General features: G+C 35.9%; 5 protein-coding genes across 5 annotated transcripts; 4 read left to right on the top strand and 1 right to left on the bottom strand.

Annotated features, from left to right (window-relative positions):
- Positions 1–6: 6 nt before the first annotated feature.
- On the bottom strand, positions 7–5727 carry LOC126864985 (uncharacterized). Its single transcript, XM_050616952.1, has 2 exons — positions 5262–5727; positions 7–4396 (listed from the first exon to the last, which is right to left on the bottom strand). The coding sequence occupies exons 1-2, from the start codon at positions 5412–5414 to the stop codon at positions 854–856; spliced, it is 3696 nt and encodes a 1231-aa protein (XP_050472909.1). The 5' UTR covers positions 5415–5727; the 3' UTR covers positions 7–853.
- Positions 5728–6272: 545 nt separating this feature from the next.
- LOC126864553 (potassium-transporting ATPase alpha chain 2-like) lies at positions 6273–7310 on the top strand. Its single transcript, XM_050616007.1, has 2 exons — positions 6273–6542; positions 6966–7310. Exons 1-2 carry the CDS (start codon positions 6273–6275, stop codon positions 7308–7310), a joined length of 615 nt encoding a protein of 204 aa, XP_050471964.1.
- Positions 6387–11680, top strand: LOC126864998 (sodium/potassium-transporting ATPase subunit alpha-like). Its single transcript, XM_050616994.1, has 6 exons — positions 6387–8460; positions 8778–9047; positions 9117–9431; positions 9708–10125; positions 10472–10760; positions 10866–11680. Exons 1-6 carry the CDS (start codon positions 8098–8100, stop codon positions 11434–11436), a joined length of 2226 nt encoding a protein of 741 aa, XP_050472951.1. The 5' UTR covers positions 6387–8097; the 3' UTR covers positions 11437–11680.
- A 135-nt stretch (positions 11681–11815) lies between these two features.
- Positions 11816–15084, top strand: LOC126864994 (protein obstructor-E). The gene is made up of 4 exons (XM_050616981.1): positions 11816–11973; positions 13936–14259; positions 14331–14727; positions 14864–15084. Exons 1-4 carry the CDS (start codon positions 11937–11939, stop codon positions 14982–14984), a joined length of 879 nt encoding a protein of 292 aa, XP_050472938.1. The 5' UTR covers positions 11816–11936; the 3' UTR covers positions 14985–15084.
- A 1265-nt stretch (positions 15085–16349) lies between these two features.
- On the top strand, positions 16350–19326 carry LOC126865182 (protein obstructor-E-like). The gene is made up of 5 exons (XM_050617389.1): positions 16350–16545; positions 18054–18248; positions 18512–18696; positions 18851–19083; positions 19154–19326. Exons 1-5 carry the CDS (start codon positions 16497–16499, stop codon positions 19188–19190), a joined length of 699 nt encoding a protein of 232 aa, XP_050473346.1. The 5' UTR covers positions 16350–16496; the 3' UTR covers positions 19191–19326.
- The last annotated feature ends 1336 nt before the right edge of the window (positions 19327–20662 follow it).

Raw genomic sequence — 20662 nt, 5'->3', positions numbered from 1 at the left:
CCCAAAAAATAAGCAACACTTTTCATTTTACATTTACACAGCATACTTTGTATTTGATACATGGTTTGAAATGTTTATAGAATATTGAATAATCTATGTTCCTTTTCCATTCTAGCTTGACAAAATTAGCATAATGTGATTAAATATTACAGTAAGCTTAATCCTTTAAATTACCTTGTAAATTCCCAAAGGTGGAATCAAGTGTATAACAATGGTAAAAAAATGTAATATATCATTAAAATGGGACAATTTTACCTATAATTGAAACAAATAAAAAATCCGAATATAGTATTACTGTTGACATATATACACAAAAATGCCTTATGTTTAGTATTTGCATGCACAAATACTAGTTTATAAGACAGATATCTAGAATGAATGCTTAAATTTACAACGACGACATTTTTTAATATTTCTATAATATATTTTCACATTAGTAAAGATAAAAAAATTTGTATAACAAGTGCAGAACGTAGAAATAAACGTATTTTTTTCACTAGCTAAATTTACGTTCTTATATGAAAATTATAATTACTAGGCATTAACTTATTTTTAAATGTTATTGGTATCGTTCAGACAACTTCAGACATAATGTTACAATTGCCATACAGAAAATAAAATAGAAGAAGAAATAAAGAAATTTGAAAGATATACATTGATCAGTTTTTAAATTTATATGATAGATTGACGAATCTAATGATTGAAATGTTTATCCGTATTTATTAAAAATGTATAACGATTGAATTTTGAACGTATAAAATTATGACTTAAAATGTCGATATCGGTTGAAAAAATAAGCGATATATGAATTTTAAATCAAAGTGCCATTTATCGTTAGTTCCTAATAGAAAATTCAACCCTCCATTTGTTGCAGTTTGTCTTCGAGACTATCTTGACTGTCATTGGTGTCATTTAAACTGATTGCGTGACTTCCATGTTCGAGTTCTATTACAGAATCGTCCAATTGACTCTTTTGTACCTCTAATACATTATCCGATGGTTCAAAGATATCTGTTGATTCTGAAAGGTCTTGTTCGTCTAAAGTCAAATTTGAATTTTGTTCAGGTTGTTCCATAACTTGTTCTTGAGATACTGGTTCAATTTTAATATCAGATTCTTGGGGATCAGACACATCCATGGGAACAGCATTCTCTAACTTAATATCTTGATCTTCTTGATCCTGAGAAGTAGTTTCAACAACAGCCTCTTCTTTCTCTGAATAATCCTCGGAGATAGATGGTCCAGGTGTTTCTTTGTCGTTATAGTTCTTCTGAGAACATTCTCCAATAGAAGATATTTGAGTGAGGTTACTTAAAACTGTTTCTTGCATCTTGACTACAGTATCAGCTGAATCCAATATACTACACAATTCCCGACTCATTTCTTCCACTTCCGATGTTTCTTCTGTTTTTATAACAATAATCTTTTTATTTCCATAGACTTTGGAACTGGTCATCAATGGTTTACCTTCTCTTCTAGTGTTAACAGTTGTTGGTATTGCTATGGCTGTTGTCATTACTGGTATTGGTACTTCTGCTGTCGTTGTTGGTATTGGTACAACTGTTGTAGTAGCTAGTTTCGGAGTTACCGTAATATCCTTTGATATATTTTCTACTTGTGCCTCAGATTTACTTTTTTCTTTCTCCTTTTCTGGTTCAGGCTGAATATCATCTATTTTTATTGTTGTTATTGGAGTCGTTGCAGGAGTTGTTACAGAGGTCGTTGCAGAAGTTATTGCTACATCATTGTCATTATATTCCTGTTCTTCATCGTACATACTTTGCTTTTTCTTTACAAACACTCTTTTTAATGGTAATTGCTGTTCATCATCGGATTCGTCGTGACGTTCAGGAGACATTTCTTCAATAGGTTCATATTCTTGTTGCTTACGAGCCTCTAATTCTTCAATCTTTAAGCGCTGTTGTTCGACTCTCTTTTCCAGCTGTTCTAATTTTTCTTTAGTTTCTTGATCTCCTACCGTTAATGCAGGTTTTGATGCAGGACATACAGTTGTTTTTGTTACCGAAGACGATGCATTTATGGACTGAGATGTTTTTAATTCAAATTTCGGAGATTCGCTTAGCACTGTATCGTTATTTTTTATTGTAGTAGTCGGTTGCCGAATATCCGTAGTTGACTGCAACACCGCTTGAACTAAACTTTGGTGTTTATCAAGTGGCTTCTTTACGACAACTCTCTTTACAACGTTACCAGTTGGTAGCTTTGCTAATTCTGCCGGATCGATTATCGTACCATCGGGATTCATAATAACTTCTCGGGTAGTATCTCCCTGACGAATAATTCTACGAACAATTACTCTTTTCGTTACTTTGTGACCTGTACTAGATGTTTGAGAAGTGCTACCAGTTGCATCTTCATCTTTTACTGTAGATGTACTAGTCTCAGTATTACCAGGTTTTCTCACAACGATTCTCTTTATTACTTTAACAGTGTTCACAGCTTTTGGTGTATTACTGACCGCTATAGGAATTTCAGGTTTTTCGTCTTTCGTAGAAATTTGATTTTGTGAACTACTTTGTCCTTGTTGAGGTCTTAATTGATTCGTAGGTGTAGATGATTCTTTATTTTGTTCTTGAACATTTTGATGTTTCAGAGGTATCTTATGCTCCTTAAACACAGATGCAACAATTTTTTGAACCTGCGCTTCAGTTTCATCAACGCGGGAAGACTTTGAGGGTTCTTCATTTTGTTTAGACTGTGGAGGTTTTGTAGCTGATTGAGATTGATTAATAGCTGGACTTTGTTTTATCTTGCTGTCTTGTACCTCCCTACGCTGAATAGGCATCAAAGTTTTAATTGTCTTTTTAATCATATTTCCATCTTTATGTCTTACATATACTACTTGTTCTTTTTGATTTTCCTCCTTTTCTGATCTTTCTTGTTCCTCTTCGCTTTCTGATGGCTTAAGTGGTTTTGGAAGCTTTTTCACAATATATGCTGGTGGTTCGTAATCATCATCTCCATCTGAATATTGTTCTTCTTCTTCATCTTCGTCAGAATCCAAATCAAGTTTAGTTTTATTGTCTGGTTGTAATCCATCTGGTCCCATTTTTTCACCTGCTTCAATATGTTGTTTTATATGTGTGACATAATCTGCTCTATTTCTGCATGATTCCTGGCAGACATCACATGTCAATCCCATACCTGTGCGTTTTGTGTGCGTTAACTGATGTACCTCCAAACTCTCTTTACGCTTAAATGCTTTACCGCAATCTTCGCAAACATGGCGCTTTTCTACAGAATGTGTTCGCATATGTCTAGTTAAATGATGAGATAGAAGGAATGAACGAGGGCATAGTTTACATAAATATGGTCGATGTCCAGCATGCGTCGTTAAATGACGAGCTAGCTTCGTACTTGTACGGAACGCTTCCTTACAATATTCGCAAACAAAAGTCTTATCTTCGTTATGTAGTACCTCATGACGTTCCAAACCCTGTTTGTATGTGAAACGTTTGTTGCAAATGTTACATTGGAAAGGTTTGTCCTTTTTATGTACGGAATCCTCATGCTTTTCTAATTCTTCGGTTGTAAAGAATTCGCGATCACAATGCTGACAACCATAACGCAATTCATCTCTATGAACCTTTTCATGACGTTGTAACAAATTTGCCCTTGAGAATTGTTTGTTACATATCGGACAAGAGAATGGTTTCTCTTCTGAATGCGTAGTCATATGTTTCCCAAGATCATATTTAGAAAAGAACATACGATCGCATTCTGTACATTTATAATTTCGATCACGATGAGCTCGTTGAACGTGCAAAGCAAGAGCCTGTCGTAGTGGAAAAGTACGATCACATTGATCACACGCATGTACTCTTATCTCACCTGGCTCTAATTTTCGCTCCTCTTTAGTACTATTTGTATCCTGATCTCCTTCACTGCCAGCATCTTGTTCCTCCTCATGATAAAAATCATGTTGATCCTCTTTGTCTCTTTGTTTTTCTACTTGCCTATCTCTTTCACGTTCTCTATCTCTTTCTCTTTCTCTTTCCCTGTCACGGTCTCTATCTCTTTCACGTTCCCTATCTCTTTCTCTTTCTTTTTCCCTTTCCCTTTCTCTTTCTCGATCCCTATCCCTTTCCCTTTCTCTATCTCTTTCTCGTGTTTCTCGTCTCTCCCTATCACAACTATCAACTCGAGGCTTTTTACTTCCTTCGTTTTGAGATCTTTGCTCCAAAGGTCGTTTATTGTTCATATCAGGAGGATCATTTGAAATTGGTGGAAATGGTCTTGGTAAGACACCAGACAATGGATAAGCTCTCAACGCTTCATCTGCCTTTTTGCACTGAAGCTTAAATTTATAAGATCTGTCCAAATTCCAACGACACATGTTGCATATCATTTGTGGCATTCCATCAGCTGCATACACCTTAAACATATTATGTTAATAAGTATTACGTAAAAAAATTGCTTCATATCGATAAAAAATTGATTGAAAAAATATAATCTGGTGCAAAAAACAAAATTATACATAAATATCTTATAAGAAAGTTTATCTAAATTTGTTGTATAAGTTAAATTGTAATCATCAATAAAATAGTTGAAGTTTACATATATTTTATAAGTTACATGATATAAAATATTAAAATGATATAGAATATAGTAAGTGAATTATTTTCCCGCCAAAATTGATTACTCTAATTGTTATAACAAGAGAAAATTATTTCATGATACGATGCAGTAAATTATTTTATACGATGTTTATTTCTTCGCATATATCTGTATGTACATAAATATCGATAATACAAAATATCAGAACGAAAATACGATGTATTTTACATTTTACCATCGCAGCATTTACAGGAAGTTATCAATGATATATGATTTTATTTCGTAAATTACATTTGCATAAATAAAAAATATTATACCAAACTTAAAATTTTCAAATATCGATCGATCTATTATTGATCGTACATATCAATCGCATTAGTGAATTAAGTTATTATGATCGAATTGTAACGAAAAATGATCGAATGCATTTTGCTCAATCGGCAAATAACATATCTGCATTATCCAAATCATACCATTCACTGTCTATTGGCATTTTGGTCCATGTAAGATATCGATAATAACGGATATAATTGGACAAAGAACGATACTTCTAACAAAAAAAGAAATGAATAAGTTGTATAGTGACAATATTTAAAAGCATGACTCCTCCAAGAATATCATACAAAAGCTAGTTAGACAATGAATCAGTGGCAGTCGATGCCGTTTTATAAGAAAATAATTACCTCGATGGCGACGCACGACATGATCTGCAGTGTAAGTGGCACTTGAAATGGTTTACTATGATCTCTCTCATAGATAAAGGAAAGTGGTTCAGTTTCGGTTAGGCAAAATCGACAGACCCGCCTGGACCTGAGCGGCGCCGGCCTGTTCTCCATGTTTGCCTATCGTCCGTTCACGCACCTCACAAAGCACACACGCGTTCCAAATAGCCGTTCTTCACGAATGTTGTATAATCGTAACGTGACGTACCGTGAGAACAATTACGACAAAAATGCCTATTTCGATTGGAGTATGTCACTCATTAATCGAAATCCCACGAAACGACGCCGAGCGTCGGTAAGCGTCCCGTCACGAACGGCGAACGAGCGGGACAATGTACACACCGCTATGGCGCTATTATGGCGATCCGAAAACTCGCTTTCTCTGCGTGGCGTCTTCCGAGTTTTCCGATTTGTACAACTTCGGCCTTTGTACATCAGCGCCACCATCATCTTCTCTTCGTCGACACTGAAATATTCTGTAGGTAAAGTAGAACATGTTTCCTTATTTACTCGTTACACAGTCGGTATTTCGATTAAGTATGATAAATATTTTTTTAATGGGAGAAAGTAAATTATTTAAATACTTGTGATATTACAATGGAAATCATAAATTGTAAATAGATGATTCTACGATACATTATTAATTATTTCTCTATTTTACTTTCTATATTTAATGAAATGCTTTCTAAACATTTTGTTCATCACATATTTTAATTTCATTAAAATTTTTCATAAACTGAATAGTATTTTGTTCCAATCATTTATGAACAAGAAAATATCGAAACATTTATTCAGGGTAAAATCGATGCACCATACGTTACTGCAAAAAAATCTGTGTTACGATATCTCGATACAATTTTGATACTAAATATGTACATATTTTGGTTATTTCACGTTTTTATAAACAATATATTTTTCTTTTGATTCTTGCATCTAATAATGTTTTCAACGAATTGGTTTCGTAAATGGAAAATGCTACCATACACTGGAAGACGAAGACGACAACGTACTGTTACCAATCTCGAATCTCTACGTCGTGATATCGAAACAGACGTTCACCTTCGAGCAACGGAAGATTTATTGCAAAGTCTAGGGACAAATGCGATGCATGGCCTATCCACAACCATTGCATGCGATCTTTTAGACAAGACTGGTCCAAATGAACTGACGCCTCCAAGAAAGATTTCTAATGTATTAAAATTCTTACGTTTATGTTTCGGAGGATTTTCTTTATTGATATGGGTATACGAATAAATTTTATCTTTAATGTCGTACGATATACAGTGGTTCACGAAAGTATTCGAACATTATATGTACATGTACATATCATATGTGTTACGTGAAACACTTTGAAATTTCGTTAGCACTGTAATGATATAGACATTTATCGCAAACGTAAACTTAGTGAAAAATTAGTGTATAACACGAACGGAAATCTTAAACGCACGATTAGTGCTACAAATGATTCTACTACATATTATGGCTTATTAATGTAATCGACTGTCCAATTACTTTGATGATCTTCGCGAAGTGTAGCTAAACATCTTGTAACTTTTAAATACATTTTTAGATCTTTTTCAAATTTTACGTACTCAAATACTTTCTACTCAAATACTTTCGCGAGCCACTATGTACATCGTATAACGAAAGGTATAAATTGTTTAGATAGGTGCTGTATTATGTTTTTGCAATTATCTTCTGGAATATGGCACTTACGGCGAAGCTTCTAAGGAACATTTGGGGCTTGGCATCGTGCTCGTTGGCTTAATCTTAGTTACAGCGATGTTCAGCCATTATCAGGAGTCGAAGAGTTCTCGAATTATAGAGTCGTTCCAGCAGATGTTGCCGCAAAAGACGAAGGTCCTGAGGGACGGCGAAAAAAAGGTATTGTCCGTAGCCGAATTAGTTATCGGGGACATTGTCCTTTTGGAAACCGGTGACCGAGTACCCGCTGACATTAGGATCCTGGAATGTCAAGGTAAATTCGTATCGCTGCAGTTGCAACCGTAACTTTCTTATTTCCCAACAAAAAAGTCCTCGCCTTTCTCTTCGTCGACGCTCGAGATATCTTGTCGATTTTGTTATAAATACAATCTAAAGAAGCGTAAAATATTTGTCTACATACTAGATTATCTAAATTCGATGAATTATGTTTCTTCTTTTCTTTTTTATCGCGTTCTATATATTTCATTTTCACAATATCAAATTATCGTACTCATACGAAAGCACTGCTAAATGATATGAAGTTTAATATACTCGGATCTAATTAATTGGCGTGTCAATGCTCTGTGGTACAATAGTATTCCAATGCTTTTTGTAGCCACTGTTTACAGCGTTGGTACTGTTTTACTCGTCGGATCATTTCGTTTATTCTCAAAGGTAACGCCATCAGTTTCAAATATATTAAATTCGTATATATATCGTTTCGCAGTTGTTTCATGATATTTAATTCATTACAAGTCGGTTTCATTAACTGCCTGATCATTTTGAAGAAATATATACGTTCCACTAAGGTCTTAAGATCGACAATGCTTCGATTACCGGAGAATCTATCCCACTTTTAAGAACAGCCAATGTTCATCCAACGAATAATCTGATGGAGGCAAAGAATATGGTTTTCTTCTCAACCGATATAGTGGAAGGTAACGTATGACGAAACGAGTTGCCGCGTATTAATTTCTCAAGAATTTCCTATGGTTTCTCAAGGCTTCCTGTATCGTTTCGTAAAGTTAAGCTTCGTTAATGTACAACAGGCAGCGGAAAAGGAGTCGTGGTTGCTCGCGGTGACAATACCGTGATGGGTAGAGTTGCTAAACTAACTTCGAAATTGGCATCAAGACCCACGCCCCTTTCACGCGAACTTCATCGATTTATGAAAATAATATCGTGCTGGGCTATATTCCTCGGAATGCTGTTCTTTACCTTGTCCACGGCAATGGGCTATACTTGGATCAATTCGATAGCGTTTCTAATCGGTATAATAGTTGCGAACGTGCCGGAGGGATTGGCAGCCACTATGACCGTTAGCCTCACTTTAACAGCGAACAGAATGGCAAGCAAAAATTGCCTGGTGAAGCATCTCGAAGCTATCGAGACATTAGGATGCACCGCTGTTATTTGCAGTGACAAAACGGGAACGCTCACTCAAAATAAAATGACCGTAAGCGTGCTGTGTCATTGGTAGAATTCTCTTCGTTTAAGAATTCTGTTTCTCTATTTCTACGAACTGTGGAATGTGATTTATTACGACGGACTGTATAATATGTAATAGGCGATAATTTGAAGAAAGTAGAAAGAAAGGAAATAATGACTAAATTATAAAAAGGATACTGTTCCTATTTAAATATTGGCACCAACTTTCTTTCTTTCTTTTTTTTCTTTTTTTTTTTTTTTTTTTTTTTTAGTTTTACAGCGTTCTCGCGTTGTAATATCGCGAAACTGGTGATTACGAAATTAACTTCGTTATCTACTGTTCAGGTCAGACACATGTGGTACAACGGTGAATTGCAAGAGGTAATGGCTTCTGACACGTGGAGAAAATATATTAAAAACACAGGATTTCATAACTTAGCCAGGGTGGCTAGTCTTTGTAATCGGGCTGAATGGGAGCCTTTACCTAAAAATATGCCCGCACCGCCGTTGAGAGAAAGGAAAATTTTGGGGGATGCTTCTGACGCTGCCTTATTAAAATGTATGGAAGTTCTCGTGAAAGGAGGCGTAGAAGCATATAGAAGAACTTGCGTAAAGGTGTCAAAGTATGATCGTTTACGGACTCCATCATCCATCGATGTAACGAACTTATCTTTGTTAATTTAGGTGTCCGAAATACCGTTTAATTCGACGGATAAATTTCAAGCCAACGTTTATATGTGTGGGAAGAAATACGTTGTTTTTTTAAAGGGTGCACCAGAAAGAGTTCTAGAGCGATGCTCGACCGTGGCGTTCGATAACGAAACAAGGAAACTGAATGATGAAATCAAGAAAGCTTATACGGAATCTTGTTATATTCTAGCAAATAATGGTGAACGTGTACTTGGTTTTGCTGATCTCGATCTGCCTGTATCTTCTTTTCCATCGAATTACGTCTTCACAGAGGATCCTCCAAATTTTCCTCTTCAAAACTTGAGACTAGTAATCTTCTGTTTATACGAAATAAGAGTTTATCATATTAACATCTATCACGCACATATACATACGCATACGTAGCTTCTTAAAGTTTTAATTAATATCCATTGGAAAGACAATTTGTTTCTTCAACAGATCTTTGTAGTTATTATTTTGTTATTTCCTTTTTTTTTATATAGCGATTCATTTATTGAAATAACTCTTGTGTTATATTTTTATCTTTATTAAAATGAAATATACACGAATTCATGCGAGTAAGTCGATATTCTACATTATTATTAGATCGGGTTAATATCAATGATGGATCCGCCGAGGCCAGCAGTGCCAGACGCAGTGTACAAATGTCGTTGCGCCGGAATCAAGGTGATCATGGTAACTGGCGATCACCCTGATACAGCGAGAGCAATCGCTAAGTATGTCGGCATCATCACCGATGATTTTTTGCACAACGATCACAATGAAAAGAAACATTCGATCGTGGTGACGGGAGTGGAGTTGCGAGACTTAGACTCGGAAGAACTCGACCGTATCATAAGACAATACCCTGAGATTGTTTTCGCTAGAACATCTCCCGTGCAAAAGCTTCAGATCGTAGAGAGCTGTCAACGACTTCATCTGATCACCGCTGTTACCGGTGATGGAGTCAATGACACACCGGCATTGAAAAAGGCCGATATTGGCATAGCTATGGGTATTGCTGGTACTTACTTTACTGTTTCGTTTTTTAATAATTATTAACCTTGCTACGGCGCTCGAGTTTTGACATTTCGAATTTCCGTTCTTATAAAACGGATTTGTAACGTTTTAAGTAAACGTTTATCATAAAATTGAAACCAAAGATAAGAATAACACTTTTTTCACATCTTGTTCAAATATTTTTTAACTTTAGAAAAATATGTATAATTGGTTCAAAAATGGCCGAGGGAGCATAGCAGGGTTAAATCTAAGAGAAATCAACCAGACAGGAATATTTAATTACCTGATCTTATTAATCTTCGATGATGTTACTTAAGTGATATGTGTTTTAACGCGTGTTTCATCGATAGGGTCGGACGTGAGTAAAGAAGTTGCAGACTTGATTCTATTAAACGACGATTTTGCCTCTATAGTTGCCGGGATCGAAGAAGGACGAAGAGTATTCGACAACTTGAAATCGAGTATCGCGTATACTCTAGCTAGTAACATTCCAGAGATAACACCCTTTTTGGCATTCATTGTACTTGGCATTCCTCTGCCTGTAGGCGTGATTTGTATATTGTGTATAGATCTTGGCACAGACATGTGGCCAGCCGTTTCATTGGCTTACGAGAAATCTGAATCCAACATTATCCTTAGGTACCGATCATTTTGCTTCAAAAATTAATCTCTATCGTTATTATATTAAGAATCTTAAGTTATAATTTTTTTCAAGCTATAAATTAAATTAATTCGAAATTGTAGGAAACCCAGAATTCCACTAAAAGATCATCTCGTCAGTCATCGGTTACTTTTCCTGTCTTACGGACAGATCGGCATAATCGAAGCTTGTGCTGGTTTCGTCACATATTTCGTAGTTATGGCGGAACATGGTTTTCTACCTTATAGATTACTGGATTTACGATCGTCGTGGGACAGTATCGTCGTAAACGACTTGCAAGATTGTTACGGTCAAGAATGGACGTACGAGCAGCGCAAGATACTCGAATATACTTGCCATACCGCTTTCTTTGTCAGTATAGTGATTGTTCAAATTGCTGACGTGATGATCTGCAAAACTCGTCGTGTCTCTCTCTTTCATCAAGGCATGGACAATTGGGTACTTAATTTTGGGATCGTTTTCGAGATAACGGTAGCCTGCGTCGTTTGTTATGCCCCTTATATGAAAGAAATTCTCAGAACTTATCCATTGATCTTTGAGTGGTGGCTACCAGGTGTACCGTATGCGGTGATTATTCTGGTTTACGACGAACTTAGAAAGCTTTGGATCAGAAGAAATCCTGCAGGATGGTGGGATCGCGAAACCTGTTATTAAATCTACGCAAACGGATATAACATAGTTCAATCCACCATAAATTCTAATCGTATGACAGAACACTTCAAAGAAGCATTTAATGATAAACACAAACGATATAAAATAAAAAAATGCAATTAATAGAAGAGAATACAGAAGACTATTAAAGTTCTTGATTCCGTGTTAATGAAATTCCAATCATATTAAGCACTTTATATCTAAAAATGCTTGAAACATCGATTATCTTGTTTAATGTACGGCTAACTCGATGTAGCTTTAACGGAGTGTTGGATCGACGCGAGTATGCAGAAGAGCTATGGTTCTCCTTTGGTTCTACGCGGTCATCGAATGTTGTAACCTCGTGAATGGAAAAGTGGGGGATGCATATAAGGCCCTGGGACCCTCTCGATGCGACCCAGTAGTCTCTAGTCATCAATTCCTTCACGTTCGAAGAACCGTGACTTGATTCTGACGTAACGAAAAGACTATATTTTTTTCGAATATTCACGTCCTCCGTCAGGATGAAGACGGAGGTGTTGTGTCTCCTAATTTGTCTCGGTGAGTAATTTTATAAAACCAACGTTTCGATCCTTATTAAGTGTGTAACTGCGTTTTCACTCGTTTAAACTTTCTAGTTTTGTAAACGTAACTACGTGAATCTTTCGTATTCGATAGCAGAAATCAATAGTTTATAGACAAATTGTTTCAAACTTGCTAAATACCTGAATCTTAAAGAATTTCACTGTAAGATAGAAAGACACCGTGAGAATAATTGTTAAAATGACAGCCAGTTTGACTAGTGACCTTTATCCGAAGTATTGTTTTACTTCTTACAAAGTAGCGACGTGGATTTAATTATTGCTACGGCTGTTACTATAGTTTCTATTAGTTGTTAGAATAAGTTTGCTATAGTATCAATTCTATTCTGTAGAGATTCTTAATAATTTACATCTGATCGTGTATAGAGATAGACGCGCAATATGGAAATTGTAGCCTTAATTTACATGCATATTGGTTGAATGATCTGATTCATTCATAATTTGATTTATACGTCCTACATATGTACATACACGATTCTTATCTTCTTACAACGATTCTTATCACGAAACAACTTACACCATCGTTTGTTGTTGAGAAATCAGTTCGCTGCAGCTTCTTGTAGAAAGTTTCATTTCTCTAGACCACGTGCTGATTTGCAATTTGACGAACAAATCGAACGAAAATCTTATTTAATCCTTTCGCTACCGTCGTTTAAGGAAAAAGTCGTTGTTCACAGGCCAAGTTTCAAATTTTCGACATGTTACACAATATGACATATATTCGTATGCGTATGTAATAATAGAAAATGATAAGTAGATAATTCGGGCGGATTTTAGAATGCGTCGCATATGTGCAACACCGGAGCTGTGGAAAGCAACTAGTGCGTCACACGTACGCCGGTGATTATGAAAGTGGCTTGTGTCGTATATTTTTCGTTTCGAGATATTTGAAGTGTTGCGTTTGACGTATGAATTGAATTGTGTTTGACCTCGCAACAACCAGCCCAATCCAAAGGTCCGACTTCTACCACTTTGTAAAGAGCATTTCATATTATTGTGATGTAAATAGACGCAACGGAAAGTAAGAAACAGATTCCTTCTTTTTAGATTCTCGACTTGGGTTACTTCGATAATCACGGTGACGCGTGATGTGGAAATTTAATTAGTGGTTAGTCGATATTTAATCGAGTTGTCTTCTCGGTAATAAAAATACCCATCAGCTAGAATTTTCAATTTTTCTCTATAAAGTGAAAGGTAAATTTTTCTCTAACGTCGTTGATCTCTTTAAAGTAAACTAATTCATGGCGAAATTATTTGAACGTCTCTTTGAATTACCTACTCTACATAAATACAATCCAATCAATGCGATTAATTGGCAGATACATTTTCTCGTCATGGTCTACTATGGTTCCACGATAAATTTAAGCTCGCACGGCTAAAATTATCATCTTCAAAACGTATCGAAGCCTATATAGAGTGTTGGAAAGTTAACAGGTCTGAGCGATTAAACGACATTTAAGTTGTGGCCGAGCAGACACACACGGGGACCAGCCACTTTCTCGCTTTCTTCCGTTCGCGAGGTCGACCGGCGTTTACGTACAAACCGGCGTTTATTCAGGGACGCAAGACGTCGCGTCTTGCCTTGAAAACACTCCGACCAGTCGACCCTCTCTCGCCATTCACCGTTTTTATTTTCTACTCTTTGTATTTTTTATTCAAATTCATTCGTTATTCCTGGCTACCGACGTAAATGCATCCGCATTGTACGGGTTCACCTTTTCGCATAGAAAGAGTTGAAATGAAATTTATTTCTAAACCAAGGTCAAATATGCATTTTCTTCAGAGCAAAGACGTAGAAAAAAATTTGTAATTTCCTGCAAGAAAATATCAAAGAATAACGTTGAATAAATTGCAGCCAAGGGTTTTGCTAACACGTTAGAAAAAACATTCGTAAATATCTTAACGATCGGACATTTTTTAGGTGTTGTCACCGCTTTAACGAGGAAGCAAGAGGCACTCGAGCAGAATCGTAGGAAAGTGGCTTTGCCAGCGTTGCAGAAGAAACAGCAACCTACGGCAGACGAGGAAGAGTACGAGGAGGACGAAGAAGAACTTTCGGATCAATGTCCCGAACCTAACGGTTATTTTCCTGATGCGGAACAATGCGACAAATATTACGACTGCCGGGACGGCAAAGTCATCGAGAAACTATGTCCCGATGGTCTTGTGTTTAACGACTTTAGCCCTCAACACGAAAAATGCGACCTGCCATTCGGAATCGATTGCAGCAAGAGGCCAAAATTACGTGAGTATCGAATTGTATTACAACGTGCTCTAAATTATTTCCCTGCTAACCGTAAATAAATTCGATTACAGAGAAACCACAACCCTCTCCACATTGCCCACGAATGCACGGCTATTTCGCTCACGAAGATCCTAGAATATGCAATACGTTCTACTACTGTGTGGAAGGAAAGTATAATATGATCACGTGTCCAGAGGGTCTGGTCTTCTCCGAGAAAACGGGTATTTGCAATTGGCCCGACGAGGCGCAGAAAAAAGGCTGCGGTTCCAGGGAATTATTTAATTTCACGTGCCCAAAAGTAGACGAGTCTGTTGCTGCCACGCACCCTCGATATCCTGATACGGAGGATTGTCAATATTTTTACGTGTGCGTGAATGGAGAGATACCTAGGAGGAGCGGTTGTAAATTGGGTCAAGCTTTTGACGAACGCACTGGAAAATGTGATTGGGCGAGGAAAATACCCGAGTGGTAAGTTCGAATAAGATAAACCACGTTCAGCGTGGATTATTGCCGAGGATAAATAATAATTGTCAAAAATTCGATATTCGTTTCGTGTTTTACTTTCTGACGAAGATAATAAGCAGATGTTTCTACGGAATTTTAGCAAAGACTGGTACAAAGGTCAATTGACCGACGAGGAATTGGACGCTTTGGAAAATCCACCACCGAAACCAAAACCTTCTGGTGGACATAGCAGGAGGAAAGGCGCCAAACCACCGACGTAGATTTAAGATTAAGTTCATCTGTAGATTTTAATGTTCACTGACTTATTAAATATTTCATGGAAAATAAAACACTTTTAATACGTCTCTCTTTTTTATAACATGGGAACGAAATTATTTTCTAATTACAATTGCATAATTCTGTTACTGTTAACATATACTCGTACGTATATAACGAAATTGTCACACGAACTCGAGAGTGAAAGTTTTTACTTTTATTTGTATTCGTAACTTCTCGATAGCATCATAGAAATACGGTTCCTGGTGCTTTGTTTAAGATTTTGTGTAAAGTCATCCTATATAATTATATCAGAGTACATTTATCGGATTCTTTATTACCGGGTACGTATCAAAAATTGTACAATACTTTTTACAAACAAAATAGTCTTTCGAGCTATTCGTATTTGTCGGTGTGAGTATTGTCACTTTTTCTTTAGTGAATTCAAATCGCATGTAAATTTCCGTGAGCAGTGAAAGTGATCGTCTGAAAGTTCTTCGCATTTCACGGCAAACGTTTCCGAAATCTGCTCGATCGATCAGTGTGTCAACGTGTGATGCTTTCGTGATAAATTAAATTTAGTGTCGCTTTCGCAATAATCGATTCGAGGAAATTTTATGTAACACTTTGCAACAATGTTAGTCGCATGTCAAACTATCTTATTCCATCTATAATAATATCGTTACTTTCAAACTACACTAATAAACAAAAATTATTTTATACTACGATATTTTATAAAACTAGTTTTTCTAAATTTAGAAGACGACCAGAATTATCAATTAGGTAAAACACGCAGTACATCGGTGAAAGAAATGGAGCGAAAGAGGCAAGAAACATAAGAGGAGAGAGTGAAAGATGTAGCGTAACCGATCTCCTGAAGAGGAAATTAACATCGTAAATCGAATGATATAATAAGATCAAACATTGTCTAACAAGATTCGATGTTCGCTTACCATCCACCTAAATTTATAACATAATACATATATGTATAAATTTATTTTAAATTACTTGAACCAGATCTAATAAAAGCGAACCAAAGTTTACGAAAAGCAAACTACCGATAGCATTATAGTTACATGGATTTCGAAACATTCCAGGAACGCGATGATCATTTGTAAAGATCGCTGTAATTTTAATTTTTCCGCAAACGTTGGCGAAGGACGTCGAAGTGAGAGTACGGCACAGAAGAGAGGAAGAAGATGAACAGCGGTGACGGTATCTGGAAGAGGGAAAGAAGGGTAAAAGCGCGTGGTCCCTCCGATCAATCTTGATTCTAGACGGTTATCCATCTATGAAAACGAAACGAAAGTGGGGACGAAGCATTGCACGTGGTGGGGACTAACAGGGTATACACCGTGGTGAGTTGCCGAAGAGCTGCAGTGTTTCGCGACGGAGACACCATTTCGAAGGAAGACCAAAAAATACAGATTACCATACTTTAGTGACCAGTGTTTGGAATAATCTTTGCTAGATCGCGTGATTGGCTTCCATCAAAGTCGAAAAAATAAAGGATAAATATGATCAGAGAATCTTTTGTAACGATATTGGCTGTGATTGCCGTAACACGTAAGTATCGTATTTTAATAATTTTCTATGCAAAATTTGAAAGGACATACTTAAAACAATGAAATTATACGGAAATATTTCTCTTCGCTATTAAAGTATATATTAAAAAATATTATACTTAATTACACAAATATTTAAATTAAGTATTGAGATCCTGTATTTTGAATAATAATGGTAGGTAGTTTTATTAATTGTAATAATAAAAATACTTTCGTTCGAGCGTGTCGTTTTTATACCAAATACGATATTATACGGTTTATTTATACCAATGGAAGAAATTAATAATTTTTAATTGCATATTTCTAAATTATAAATTAACATCGCAAAAAGTAATTCAAGCAAACATGAAATTTCTCGAATTTACTTTGCACGTTTTTAACCAGAAGCAAAAAGAGTACATGCTAATTACCGAGAAGGAAAAGAATGGTTTCACTGAAACAGATCTCAGACTTTCTCTTAATTTCTCGGCACGGTTTGCCGCAGCTTCTAAAATACTACTGAATTTCCGGTATCGTAATCATCGCGTAAAACCGGTAAAATTTCATAACTATTTAAACGTCTGAAACTCGTCGCCCATCCCGAGGAGAAAAATTATCCGTGTCTCTAGTACGTTCCAAAGGTATTCATTTCGCCTGGAGAGCGCGTAAAAGACAGTCGAACTAAACTTTCTAAAGCGTAAATGTCAGATCTGTTGCTCGCTGAGTTGCATAAGTATCTGCAGTGGTTGTCGTCTCTATACATATGTAAAACCGATAAATTACGTAAAGAAATAAAATAATGCCGATCGAATTTAAGATTCATGGAACAGAAAGAGAAGTTAGGCTGGTTCGACTAACTCGCGTATGCTACAGCACTTCTCGCCAAGCTACTTTATATGCCTCTTGAAGCGTGGCATTGATTTCCGGTATATCTTACAAAGTAAATGCCGCAAGTAACGTGGAGAAATTTAAGAAATTTGTTCCAGTTTCTTTCTCTCTTTGTATTCCAGATTTTTACAAAGTGAAAACGAGTCCCCCGAGAATGCTACTCCATCGACATTTTCACCTACGTGAATTCCCAGTCCTGTCGTCTGATAAAATATTCCATTTAGATTATTCTTTGATTTATCGCTACACTATGTGATTTTTAATGGCCGCGAATATTAATCGATTATCTAACAAAAATAATCTAAAATTAAACTTTATTTTCACTTGAGAATTTTCATCGATATTTTCACCTACGTGAATTCCCAGTCGCATCGCGTGATAAAATATTCCATTTAGATTATTGTTCGATTGAATAATGTGGGATTAAACTTTATTACTGTAGTAAAAATTCCACTGTCAAGAAAAACTGAAAAATATTCCAACCTCGGCGCTGAAAATTTACGAATATATGCATAAATGGATAAAAAATGGTTGTTTCTCAAATAAACGTTACACGTGAAAAGAACTGGAGAAAATTTCATTACCGCATATATACATATATATAAAGAGAGTAAACTTTCATTTATGTGAAACTTGTTATAGACGGTGCATTCAACTGCCCGAGCAAAGACGGCCAGTACGAGGATTCAAAGCAGTGCGACAAATACTACGAATGCATCGATGGCGTTGCCACGGAGAAGGTTTGTCCAGATGGATTGGTTTTCGATCCTCTCAATCGTAAAGTGAACAAATGCGATCACGTATTCAACGTTGATTGTGGAGATCGTCTGGAACTACGTAAGATCATCATAAATTGTACTCGTTGGATGATATTAAATAAAATCTAGTCCTTGAGAATTTGATTATTTTCCATATTTTTGTAATAAATGCTTGTATCAAGTGTTGGAAACACACTCGTCGGAATAAAATTTAACTGTCCAAGTACGACATGTTACGCGTGTCATTGGCTTTTGCGGTTGATGTCCTTGACATACAGGATACTATGACGGCAAGTAATGAAAGTGCTTTTAATTCTCGTTATATTTTTTTTATATTTACAGAACCACCTCAACCGACCAAGAAGTGTCCACGAAGGAATGGTTTCTTTGCTCATCCAGATCCATCTGTTTGTAACATCTTCTACAATTGCATCGATGGCGAAGCGATCGAAATTACCTGTACCACTGGATTGCATTTCGACGAATATAGCGGCACGTGTGTATGGCCTGACAGCGCTGGACGAGAGGTAAACGTTGTCCTATATTTTACATGTGTAATATATTTCTTCTTTCAGTCTTGATGTTGAGAATATCGCAACTTGATAGTACACGTAGTAAATGAAAATTAATATGTTTCGCAACAACGTATTCTACATGTAATGTTAAATTTCATCTTTACAGGGATGTGGAGTAGTAGACAAGAAGTTGAAAGACGGTTTCGAATGTCCGAAGGAAAGTCAGGTCGATACCAGAGGAATGGTTGTCGATCATCCTAAATTTGCTCATCCAGATGACTGTCAGAAGTTTTATGTCTGTCTGAACGGAGTAACACCACGCGAACAAGGCTGTAGCGACGGAACTGTTTATAACGAGGAACAACAAAGATGCGACGCACCTGAAAATGTCCCCGGCTGGTACGTATGACAGTAAAATATTTGAACGATCAGAAAGCAAGATTAATTAAACGATTATACCATTTTACAGTGAGGATTGGTACAAGGATGATGACAAGAAACCATAAAATATTTTCTAAACTCATATGTCCCGCATCGGGATCTCGATATCATCTTTAAATCACGTCATCCTCGTTTAGTGTGTAATAATGTGTGTGTTTAGACATTTGAATGTTCATAAATAATAAATTCTATTTTATCTTATTCATCTTATTTTTTTTTTGGTATTTTCTTTTATCGCTTATCCCAACTCATTTATGGTATCGACGAATCGATATAACGAGTTTCTTAAGAGCGAATCTGAGTCGTTATTAAAATTTGCTATGAAAAATATTAGAAGGGACCGTGCCTGTGCAGATTCTATTTCTTGAAATATGTACGAAGTGTCTTTGAGTTTTCTTTCGTAACCAACGAAGCGTGTCGACGGTAACTTTCTCCTGGACATTTTATTGCTTTTTATTCTTGAATTCATCGACGGACGACTTTCGTGTTAATGTACTTTTTACTAGGCATATATGATAACTAGACTGTGGACTTTTATGTATTTATGTGAAATTCAAAGATGCAAAAGCGGACAAAATGTATATAATGTACAAAAGTATATTCTATTACTAGTAGTAGTATGGTATTCAAAGTAAAGTGCTTGTTATAAGCAATTCATATAATTTTTAATAAGTAAAGTGAATCTCTATTTACGTTATATCTTTTTAATCGTATCCATAAAAATATAAATTTGAAAAATAAAAATGAGCTATTTGTAATATACATGGAGTATTTGATTTTCACTTAATTTGTTTGAGATAGAATATGGATCACGTATAACGCAAAAGATAAATAAAAGATACGGTGGACGAGACTAAAATTCCATGAAAATATGCATACATTTGACAAATATTGGTAAAATTTGACAAATCTGTTTCTTACAAGGTGTTGAAAATCACAAGACGATATAGTTTGATATTTCTCTAACTTATCGAGTAAGAGATGCTTGTAATAATCATAAGCAGAGAGATAGCTATGACCAATCTAAACTTTCCGAACTGTCCGCTGATTACACTGTGTTTGTGTAATTGCACGGCATTCATTTATACGCGATTCAATCTAAGCTGAAATTTCTTGCGTACAGCAAGGATCAGCTGAATCTGGCTTGATTGTAACAGTACCTTAAAGTGCCATACACAGAGAAAGGGAAGCAGAAACTCTCTGCACTGCAACGGTTAAAATTTAATCGCGATCAAGTTACTCATTGGAAAACCATAAGTAAATTACCAGTTCTCCAGTAGTTACAAAAATTACTGCTGACTTGATAATACTTCGTTCGAAATACTTGTAATCGATGTTACAATTTGTAAATTTTTTCCACCTAGTTGGTCAAGGATACACAATTTCTCTTTAGCAGAATTGTTTCTTGACTATATAATGATGTATACTTTTGTAATGCTAATACTATATCTTACGTTTTTAATATAATATAGTGCAAAATACAAGGTAGAAGCGAAGAAAAGTAAGTATTTTTATAAATACCTGATTGTTTAATAGT

This window comes from Bombus huntii, chromosome 4 (genome assembly GCF_024542735.1).
Source record: "Bombus huntii isolate Logan2020A chromosome 4, iyBomHunt1.1, whole genome shotgun sequence".
Classification (NCBI taxonomy): domain Eukaryota; kingdom Metazoa; phylum Arthropoda; class Insecta; order Hymenoptera; family Apidae; genus Bombus; species Bombus huntii.
This window is presented reverse-complemented; position numbering and strand designations above follow the sequence as displayed.